The 12068-nt window shown below is 33.9% G+C and overlaps 1 protein-coding gene across 1 annotated transcript in view; it reads right to left on the reverse strand.

Moving 5' to 3' along the window:
- The window catches only part of FAT4 (FAT atypical cadherin 4), a 186797-nt gene that overhangs the window by 20978 nt on the left and 153751 nt on the right, over nucleotides 1-12068 (reverse strand). The window contains exons 12-14 of the mRNA XM_010860260.1: nucleotides 7443-7750; nucleotides 3702-3787; nucleotides 2597-2776 (exon numbers count right to left, since the gene is read on the reverse strand). Coding sequence (XP_010858562.1) covers nucleotides 2597-2776; nucleotides 3702-3787; nucleotides 7443-7750 — 574 coding nt within the window. The remainder of the gene's footprint in view (nucleotides 1-2596; nucleotides 2777-3701; nucleotides 3788-7442; nucleotides 7751-12068) is intronic.

Below are 12068 nucleotides of genomic sequence, written 5' to 3' on the forward strand. Positions count from 1 at the left end.
GAGTGAAGTAAGCCAGAAGGACAAACACCAATACAGTATACTAACGCATATATATGGAATTTAGAAAGATGGTAACGATAACCCTGTATACGAGACAGCAAAAGAGACACTGATGTATAGAACAGGCTTATGGACTCTGTGGGAGAGGGAGAGGGTGGGAAGATTTGGGAGAATGGCATTGAAACATGTGAAATGTCATGTATGAAACAAGATGCCAGTCCAGGTTCAATGCACGATGCTGGATGCTTGGGGCTGGTGCACTGGGAGGGCCCAGAGGGATGGTATGGGGAGGGAGGAGGGAGGAGGGTTCAGGATGGGGAACACATGTATAATTTTTTTTAAATTAAAATTGAATAAAAAAAAAAAAGAAAAAAAAAAGAAAACTGCTGAATAGTTGTTGAATTGCAAAAAGGAAAAAATAATGCTAAGAACTAGACCTTTCCTGGATTAAAGAAAATACACTTTCCCCTAGTAACAAATGAGGTGTGCTCCAGAATCCAATCAGACGTGTAGAATAATTTTACCCTCCAGTCCAAAGTTTTGATAAGCAACTTGTGTAAGCCTGCATTAATTTCGTTCTTTCTCCTACCAAATAAACAAACAAAATGCTTGTTCATTTTCTTTCCAATGGGACATTACTTTGGGCTCCTCTGGAATCTGTGACCCTTAAATTGCAATCTGAAAATCCCAAATAAACTGCCTTTATGCCTTTTTACATTCCAGGTCCTTTTGGTTGAGGTCAGTCAACCAAGGAGAGGTCAGTCTTATAAGTCAGGGTAAGAACTGATTTCTGTTTTTATTTTCTTTAATTTTTTCTTTGTTTGTTTTATATTGGAATAGAGTTGATTGACAATATTGTGTTAGTTTCAGGTATATAGCAAACTGATTCAGTGATATACATATTTCTATTCTTTTTCAAAATTTTTTCCCATTTAGGTTATCATAGAGTGTTGAGCAGAATTCCTCATGCTATCCAGTAGGTCCTTGTTGATTATCTATTTTAAATATAGTGAACTGACATGACTTCTGTTTTTTAAGCCTCATTCTGTTTGCTGGTTGGAGAAGGCAATGGCACCCCACTCCAGTACTCTTGCCTGGAAAATCCCATGGATGGAGGAGCCTGGTACACTGCAGTCCAAGGGGTCGCACAGAGTCAGACACGACTGAAGCAACTTAGCAGCAGCAGCAGCTGTTTGCTGGTGGATTGACATACCACATTTTGTCAGAAAGAGGAGTCAAAGGTGGTATAGAAATTGTGGTGAACCAAGTGCGTGGACTGAGTTATTATTATCTGAGATGAGACAAAATACAAGGAGTGGGTTTGGGAGGAGTCGGGAAGGAAGGTCAGAAGTTCAGTCTTAAAATTAAGTTTGAAAGACTTGTTAGAAATACACCTTGGATATTATGTATGCTGTCAGATATGAGGGTAAAGTTCAGAGGAGAGGTCAGGTTTAAGATAAATATTTCAGAGTTACCAGCTTTAGAGACAGTACTTAAAACCAAGGATTATATAAAATGACTTAAAAAATTTTTAATGACTTAATGAATACAGATACAAAACAGAAGTTAAGATGAGGAAAATGAGAGTAGAAAACCAACTTTGTATCATGTGCTGGTGAACAAACTAATAGCGTTGTTCTCAGTGTTGCTGAAGTTCAAATAAGAGGAGACTTGACCACTGATTTTAGCAACACAGTGGTTTTGGGTCACTTTGACAAAGATAGAAGAAAAATGGAAAATAGGATAACAAAGTTTTTTAAAACTATGAAGTGGAAGAAATAGTAGCCTAAATTGAAATAAGAAAAACATTGTTTAGAAAGCTGGATTGTTATTTTAAGAAAGTTTGGGGAGATGAAGTCTAGGTGTAAAAGGGGGGTTGGTCTTTTCAGACTTAGGAGCAATTCATTCAGTGATAGGCTACAGGGTGGACTACAGGCTGCATGGGCAGCTGTGGAGAAATGAGCTTTGGGTAGTTTTGCTTTTATCCACCTCAATTTTCTAAGCAAGTTAAGAAGCAAATTCATTAGCTGGGAAAACGATGCAAGAGATGATGTCTGAAGTTTGTGTAAAGAAGAGGCATGATATAGCTACTGAAGAAGGAGAAAGTAAATTAGGGGAATATAATATATTGCCAGGCATTAATTATGGCTGCGCTAGAGTCTAGTAATCAGGAATTTGAAGAGAATAAGAACTCCTCAAGAGCAGGGATCTGCCTTCTCCCTTTATTTGAGTCTAGAGCCAGACCAAGGGAATAGTATATTTAAATGTAAAACTATTTACTCTCTAATCAATTTTGTACACATTATTGCTAACCCTTATATATTACTATGTGCCAGGTCCCTTTTTATGTGATTTACTTACTTAACTCATATACTTCTCACAACTATGTAAAGTATATACATGCAGACATGCACACATGCATATATCTTCCCATAATCTCACAGCTATAAGGAAATACTTAAAATTCAAAACAGCATAAAACACTTGGTATTTTTGGAGCTTTGAGCACAATAATTTCATCTTTTGATGCTCAATTATCACACACTTTTGGTATTTACAGTTTTCTTTACAATAGTAAGAAATGAGGTTGCCATACTGATCTAGGATCCCTTGTGCTGCCAAAGCTTGGCTGGGTTCCAGAGGCCTTCCATTGACTGCAAACTCCATTATACACCCAACAAAATCATGACTTTCTACGTGTCCTCTCCTCTGAAGGATTGGCTCTAGTGCTCTAATACCACCAACTGTGACTCGATTAGGCTGAACGTCCAGAGTCCTACATAAGAAAGGAAACATATGTGATTGGCACAACATTGTAACTTAATTATACTTCAATCGAAAATAAGAAAGGAAAGACATGTATATTAGTATCCATGCAGTAGATTCCCGTACAATATTTAGTTTAAGAAAGGATGACTGTAACTTTTCCTGGCATATATTAAGACATAGTACATATCAATGGAAAACATTACTTACAGATACATGTTTTCTAAACAGATACCTACAGGATTGTTAGACTTTTCAGGGTACAGAAAATTACAAAACTAGTGGAAATAATATTTTCAGTTAGTCAAATGAGATGTATATAACAATGTTAAGTTTTTGAGAAGGCGCATACTATCAGAAGGAAAATAGAATGCAGTAGAAGTAAGAATGTTAATATTAATGTCAGATTATATTTTTCCTTCACCACAGAGATAATAAGGAATCGAGTAAATCAATTAAAGCAAATGGATGATGTATCACTATTTCTTTTTCTCTCTCTGTAACTATTTCTATAAAAATCACTTATGTTTTAGGTAAGATTGTATTTCACCTTCAGGCACTAGTGAAAAATATCTGTCAATCATTGTCACATACAACTTTCAAAAATACATTTAAAAGAGGATGGGATCCTTTTCCTAACCTTCTTGCAGGACCCCAGTCACATGCAACTATTTCATGGACCTTCTGAAAGAGGATAGGCTATGTTAAGCTTTCCTTTCTCTAGCTTTATCCTCATCTGTACCACTTCATTTTTATACCATTTTTACACATTTTGTAAACTATTAACTTCTTGTTGTTTAGTATGAAAATCCCTTTAGAGAGGACAAAATATCTTCAACTTTTATATAATACTTAGCATGATAAAATTATTGTAAAATATAATTTCATTTTGAATTTTAATTAATAATAAAGATCAAACTAATAGTTTTACTTACCAGTCATCTGAAACTGCCACATTACTAACAGTGCAGTATCCTGCTTCTTGGTTCTCAGAACAAGAGTCCACAGTTAAAGAAGCTGCCTATAAAGCAAGAGAAAGAAATGTTCAGTATGAACTCTATCGTCCCTGTTCTTTTCAGCTAACACTACCCAGGACTTGTTTCTGCATAGACATGATCTTTAAAATGAAATAAAATTTTGATATATTGGGTGGCCAGCAAATTCATTTGGATTTTTCCATAAGATATTATGGAAAAATCCAAATGAACTTTCTGAGTAACCCAATAGTATACTATAATACAGTTTGTTTCTATGTGGACATGATTTTTAAATTGAATTAAACTTTTGATGCATTGAGTTGGCCAGAAAGTTCACTCATTTTTTCCATAACAACTTACGGAAAAATTCAAGCAAGCTTTCTGAGCCACCCAATGCTGCTGCTGCTGCTGCTAAGTCGCTTCAGTCATGTCCGACTCTTAGCGACTCCATGGACTGCAGCCTACCAGGCTTCTGCATTCATGGGATTTTCCAGGCAAGAACACTGTAGTGGGTTGCCATTTCCTTCTTCAATACATGAAAGTGGAAAGTGAAAGTGAAGTCGCTCAGTCGTATCCGACTCTTAGCGACCCCATGGACTGCAGCCTACCAGGCTCCTCCATCCATGGGATTTTCCAGGCAACAGTACTGGAGTGGGGTGCCATTGCCTTCTCTGGAGCCACCCAATAGTATAATACAGTTATAATTCAGATGAAGCATTGGCCATGTGGACTGTGGCCTGCCAGGCTCCTCCATCTATGGAATTCTCCAGGAAAGAATACTGGAGTGGGTAGGTATTCCCTTCTCCAGGGGATCTTCCCAGCCCAGGGATCGAACCCAGGTCTCCAGTATTGCAGGCAGATTCTTTACTGTCTGAGCCACCAGGAAAGCCCACAATTATAATACATGATCCAATTAGGGGTACACATTTCCTTTATATGTGTAAAGCTAAAACTGTGAAACTATTACATGTAAGAACTGGGAAAGTGCTTTAAAAAATCTTCTCCAGCACCCTTGTTTTACAGATGAAAGAATAAAAATGTCATTAATATCTCTTAGGATATCATACGTTAGGTGTAAGACAGCTTTCTGGGATTACAATCTTAAGAAAAATGCTTATCCTACTATCTAGCTATTCCAAAATACAAACAAAAAAATAGATGTATAATTTTAAAAAAGTTATATCCAATAATATTTCAGTCATATTCACAGAAAGATTTTGGAAGTATAATATAAATATTACTACTGCAACCTATGAAGATTGTAATACTTATAATAAAGGTAAAGTTTGAGATGATCTAAACAAGTCATATAGATGCTCTTTTCATTTTAAGAACCATTCTTTACAAATGGCATATTACAGCATATTTATCTATAGTGTGAATGCATTATTATATATTATTATACAGTAGTAACTCACCAATATCATTTAAATCACAACTTACAGTAATCATTTTTGTATCTTAAGAGATGCACACTCCCCTGAGAAAAAAACCTTCTCTATTTGATCAAGAAACAAAGTCATCAAGTCATGGTCATCAGGCTCAAGAATATGATGGAATTCAGTGCTCTCCATATTGGGCAGTGGCCACTGGGGATGACAGTGATCCACTTTAAGACCAAGCTTGTTGCATATTCGTGTTACTCTGTGCTCTGCAAGGCTGTTGTGATGCCCCTTCTTTGTTTTCCAAACAGCAGTGAAATTCTGCAAAACTTCGCATATTTTCACTGGTGAAATTATAAAGTTGATATTCAGAGTGTGGTATTTCACAGCATGGCTAGTAAATAATAAGAGGCCTGATCCCAAATCCAGAAACACAGAAGGACTGATGGTTTCTCCTAATGCGGAACCAAAGACTCCACCTAAATTTACTTTAATACCATAGGACAAGACTAATCCAACTTTCTCCACTTCTAGAGAAGAAAAATAAATACTATGAAAGCATTTATAAGAAGGATTGTCATTTGAGGTAAATTTTAACTAAAGCAAAGCAAAGGGAGGAAACATAAAACAGGGTGGTTAAGCAAGTTAACTAACATTACCTTCGACTTAAATGCAAAAGAATCAGGTTTCCTGTCTTTCATTATGTATGGAAATGATTTGTTTCTTGAGTATCACATTTTTATCAATATAGCAGATGATTTTGTGAGACTGACCATAAAGATATATATTTAGGTGGGATTTGCAAAAGTAGATCTTAAATACTTCACATTTCAGAAATAATAAATAGGGCTGATTTATACTTACTGTGCATCAAATATTACTGGCTAAACTATTAAAAAATTTTCCTATAAGTTAGTTACTGTAACTGATTATAAACTTCATAGAGTAAACTCTCATAAACTGTGTAAATTTCTTTCTTGCCACCTTCTCAAAGAAATTATCATCAATACTATCAATTTTAGGAAACATTTACATTCTCAATTTTATGTCAAGACTTTCATGCCTTTTTTAGTTAACTATTTTAAATGTTAATTCTTCCAGTGATCTATAAAACTGAGTGACATTCAATCTCAGAAGAGGTATTAGGTTTTCATAATACAATATATGCTTATTTTGACTATTAATTTAAGCACATTTCCTTTCAGTTTATTTCTAAGACAAAATGGTAACACATCTCTATGTATGCTATGTAAAGTACCCATCCATTCTAGAGATTCCTAAACTTATCATAAGCTAGAGTCACGTGAACATTTACGAACGCTTTAATTAGGAAAACTTGCATATGGCATCATATTTTCAGCAATGTTAATACTTAACATATTTTTCTTATTTTCTAAAAGCTTGGTGACACAACTCAAAGGAAAAATACTTGAGGGAAAATTTTATTTGAATAAAAACTCATTCAATTTCATCTTCAGAGTTAAATGCACCTTCTCTTTTACTGTTGAATTTTTCTACCAGTACTGCTGTAAATTGAGATGTTTTTATCCTGTCTTTGCAATGATTCAGATCTGAGAAGTTAATGATTTTGCCAGTTTCCAACAAAATCCTTTTGAAACGTAGAAAGCAGCAGATTCAAAATCCAGTAGGGGCCTTACTTTGGATGTATTCCGAAATAGAGGGAATTTTTTCCTCTGACTGAAGAAATAATGACAAGGGATTCCGCCCCCACCCCGCCCCCCACTCCACTAAAACCTGATTAGTGTGGTGATCCATTACAAATTAACTGAAATAGCTTTTTTCTCTTTCCTGTTGGGTATATCTCATGGTGCCTCTTTCTTTGTCCTCCCTCTTGCTCTCAAGCCCTTCTTTGATAAAATCAAAGAATGCTCATGAAGTTTAAGGTGACCTTGGAGGTCATCAGGTAAAATCCTCTATTCTACACAAGAGCCCATGGATAACATCTTAGCAATATGGACACCTTATATAGCTTGGAGGGTTGTGATCTACTAAACTCCATTAGCTTCAACTCTCAGTGTTAGAAAATCACTATGGCTAATATAAGCAACAATTTATGTATATCACCAGAATCCATGTTTGTTCTAATTCTGTCAGATTCAATATGACTGGGTACATCAATAATCAGAGACACTGCAATTTTCTAAATCCCTGCTCTCCAGGAGATTTTTCTCTAAGCGAACATGTACAATTAAACTTAATTTGAACCACAATTCATGCTTTAACATTTCAAGTTTCTAGCCTGGTTGACTGGATATACAACAATAAAGCAAATTCTAATGCGGAGTGAATATCTTACCATTCCTGCTCTCCGGGCAATCACAGTGTGAAAATGTCCATCTGACACCTTCTTCATGGTGGTGAGTTTATAGGTACCACTGCCTAAATTATAAGAGAATCTTAACCTTTCTTCAGCAATTTCAAGGGCCAGAAACTCAGCCCGATCCCCTGTCTGGTTGTCATAGTTGTAAAGTAATAAAGCATGACTTTTAATAGTTGCAAATTTGACATAAATATAGTTGTTATTGGGATCCAAGCTGGGGAATTCCATGTATGATAACTCCTCAAATCCATAACTATTCAACTCGCAGTGTTTTCCAAAGACACCTGTAGATGGGAAAATTAACATTTTGACATATCACATTCAAGTAAAGTTTTATTATATGACTTTTATTAAAATGTTTTAAAGTTACAATAATAGGTCATACTTTTAACAAATTTTTATTACTCTCCAAAGAATACTGTCTAAATTTAATTGAAATAGAAATAAAAAAGATTTCAAAAGCATATAAGAAATGATAAACTGGTAAAATTGTTTTTCTTTGGCCAATTAGGAAACACATCCTAATTAATCTAACTATGCCTTATTTTGTAAAAATAGAATTAGTGGAATGGAATATGGCTGAAGAGGTTTCTTTCCTGGAAAACATTCAAAGTGATTTTGTCAATCTTTTTAAAGATCAATATGCTGTCATTTTCAACTCAGTTACTTCCTTCATCATACACAATTCTTGAAAACAATTTTAATTCAACTAAGGATTGTAAATTTGTTTTTGACTAAAAACAAAATTAGTTCCTGCACTTCTGGTATTTTTGAGTCAAAAAATTAAGAAAAGGAATCATTGCTTTCATAGATGAAAATAAGTTTTTATCTCTCTCTCTCTCTTTTTTTTTTTGTTTTATACCCTCTTTGGGTATGATTTACAGCAGTTACTTTGAAATAGCTTTCTGTTTTTCTGAAATTCAGCATTCCCACTTGTTTGTGCTGGTTCTTTTTCAAACTTGAAAAATGAGTTTTATTGATGCTACAATGCTAAGCCAAAATTCTTTTCCCACAAATATTAGTAGACTGTAGCAAATGATCGGAAAATTAACCCATGCCAATACATCATAATTCATATTAACTTGCAAAGGTTTCATTCCTTCATTTTGGCTTACATCTCATGTAAATGCATTAAATTTAGATTCAGGGAATTGTTCTGCTAGAAGAAATCAATGTCATCATTTTATAGAATACTTAAAACTTGTCCAAGGTCATGGAACCATGAGAAACAGAGCCAAAATTTGAGGCCAGATCTACTGATCATCTGGTTGTTTTGACTATGCTACATTTTATATCCAAATGTTCTTTAAATTAAAATTGCCTAGAATTTCCTTGTGTCATTTATCTTTTTTCTGTAAAGGTTGAGATAATATTTATTTTAAATGAGTAGGAAATCTATATAATTTATTTTTAATAGTTAACACAAAAAATTATCAGAATTATATGTATTATATATATCATATATACTATATATAGTACAAGGAGATCTAACTAGTCAATCCTAAAGGAAATCGGTCCTAAATATTCATTGGAAGGACTGAGGCTGAAGCTGAAACTCCAATACTTTGGCCACCTGATGCAAAGAACTGACTCATTGGAAAAGACCCTGATACTGGGAAAGATTGAAGCTGGGAGAAGAAGGGGATGACAGAGGATGAGATGGCTGGATGGCATCACCGACTCAATGGACATGTGTTTGAGTAAGCTTTGGGAGCTGGTGATGGACAGGGAAGACTGGTGTGCTGTAGTGTATGGGGTTGCAAAGAGTCAGACACAACTGAGTGACTGAACTGAACTGAACTGATATTATATATGGCATATGTTTATTTGTGTATGTCATAAATATATCTATCATATAAATTTTATATAGAATAAAATTTCAAGTTTATATAAAATATATATTTAATTATATACAGATTATTTAAATGTGCAGAAAGAGTAATCAAAGTTAAATACAAAGGAAAAATAAGGCATACAAAATGAAGTAGATTGTTAAAGAGACATTTTCAGTTGTTCCCTTAGGTCTCTTATGATTAAGTTCTAATAAATCTATGAAAGTATACTTAAAATTTGAATATAGGTTACAGGGAAGATGTTCTATATTTTATTTAAATTGATACTGTACTTTCAAACATGATAGTATTTTTTATAGAATATATTATTTTCTTAAGGATTTTTATTATCATTTCTAGAGAAATGTAAATTTTTGTCTTTGAAATCATCTTAATGAGGATTCAAAAGTGGCTTTACAAATGGAATGCTATTTAAAGATGCTACATAAAGATCAAAAGAATTTATTCAAATTACTTTAATAAGAAATATCAAGTGTATACAAAGCTATACACATATTTAAACATAACTAGGCTCTCTTACAAAGTCTTAAGTACTTATATATTCTTTCTAAAACATAAGCTTATAAAAAAATTAAGTCTAAACAACAGCTCTTTTGCCTATGAGAAGGTAAACAGTGCAAAAGTTTTTCCAACTTCAAAATTATAGTTAAGATGTTGTTTTATAGGATTCACATGTAACTACTTCCAGCTATTTGTTTTAAGTATTTCATTTGCCATTTTTATTTGTATGTTTCACCTATATTCAATTTATACTACTTTTTTCTTTTAATTCGATTTCTTTTTTCTCAAATCTGTATTGTTTCAAGGTTTTTTGTTTTGCTTTGCTTTCTCTTGTAAGGCTTCGGTTTCCAGTTGACAATATGCAAGTTTAAATAATGTTTCTTTTGCCTTTTCCACTGGAAGGAATAGGGGCATAAATGCACACTGCCAGTACATGTGATCTGTCTCTATTTTAATTTATATTATTTTGCTAGTCCTTTGCCCCTGAGGATCTCTGGTATGGTGAGGAGACGGTTTACTTGGAATCCCAAAACCCTTCTACCCAAAAGGCAATGACTGTTGTATCAGCTGTACTGCAGCAACAATTTGTTTTCATTTATTATCAACTATATTATATCCTCATATGTACACATGAAGTACAAAGGAATTTTTTTAAATGTAAAAAGCTTTATTCAGTCACTTAAAAATAATTTTCCCACTCCATTCCCTTTATCTTTCCTTCCAAAACACAAGTTAAACCATGACATTTGATTGTGGTTATCTGCAGAAATTTAAAATTTAAAATTTAAATTTACTTAAAATGGATAACCAACAAGGGCCTACTGTATAGCACAGGGAACTCTGCTCAATATTATGTAACAACCTAATAGAAAAGGAAGTTAAAAAAGAATAGATAACGTGTATGTGCATAACTGAATCACTTTGCTGTTCACCTGAAACTAACACAATATCAAATATATTCCAACATAAAAGTTTTTTTTGTTTTTGTTTTTAAAGAGATCATTGAAAGAAATAAATTTTAGGAGATGTAACATTGTGGTTATTTTGAACATGATCTGCCTTTTAATGCTTCAAGTGCATTATTGGTGAGAATCTCAAGGATATATACATATATTTTTAAAGAGATACTGTGAACATCATCCTGGACTGAAAATAAAATTGTGTTATAGTCACTATATCATTTTACGATAGTTTTTTTTTTTAATTTTCTTTGTTTGACTATAGACAAAGCCCTCAATTTCCAGGCCTCAGAACCATTGCTAAAATACAAGGCTTACAATTAGATATTTTCATATTCTGTTTCCCTTTATCATTCTTTTGATGTTGCGTTCTAGAAAAGCAAAACTGGATAGTCATGGAATTACTTGGAAATGAATTATTGTTACATTTACTGATTACTGTAGCTCAGCTGGTAAGTAATCTGTCTGCAAATAATCTGTCAGTAATCTGGTTCATTTCCTGGGCTGGGGTTGGGAAGATCCCCTGGCTTCTCCAGGACACACTACCCACTCCAGTATTTATGGGCTTCCCTGGTAGCTCAGATGGGGAGACCTGGGTTCAATCCCTGGGTTGGGAAACATCCTGGAGAAGGGAATGGAAACCCACTCCAGTATTCTTGCCTACAGAATTCCATGTATGGAGGAGCCTGGTAGGCTACAGTTTATGGGGTTGCAAAGAGTCGGACATGACTGAATGACTAAGCACAGCACAGAAACATCAGATTCTTTTTAAGTTCTCTTCTCTACTATACATTGAAATTCATTTTTCAGGTCGATGTAACACTGTAATAAATATATTCAATAAAAAAATAGAAAAAATCATTTCCTCTCTTTCTTATGGAAAATAGACAGGATCCTAACTACCTGCAGGACCTCTAGAGATGAATACTATATTGTAGAGTAAAGCAGCCTTTAAATAAATGGAATAATCACCAACCTAAGAAACAAACCAAGTTAAAAGCTTCCTGCAAAGCTGTTCTCATAGTTCTTGGCTGTCCCAGGGCTGGGTAACATTTGGGTGAGACCTGGAAGAAATCTTTTAATTCATTCTGCTATGATGAATAAATATGTATGTATACAAAAAAAATTCTCTTTAGCAATTTTCTTCCTTAACAGAATACATTATTCTGAATTTTGATTAGTTACATGATATTATCTACAAAGCCTATATAAAAACTGTATGTCAAGTTACCAAATCCTTCTAACAGAAAAGGCTGAATTAATGCAAAAAACAAATGTAAAAAAAAAAA

The sequence above is a fragment of the Bison bison genome, unplaced genomic scaffold (assembly GCF_000754665.1).
Source record: "Bison bison bison isolate TAMUID 2011002044 unplaced genomic scaffold, Bison_UMD1.0 scf7180017864465, whole genome shotgun sequence".
NCBI classification, from domain to species: Eukaryota; Metazoa; Chordata; class Mammalia; order Artiodactyla; family Bovidae; genus Bison; species Bison bison.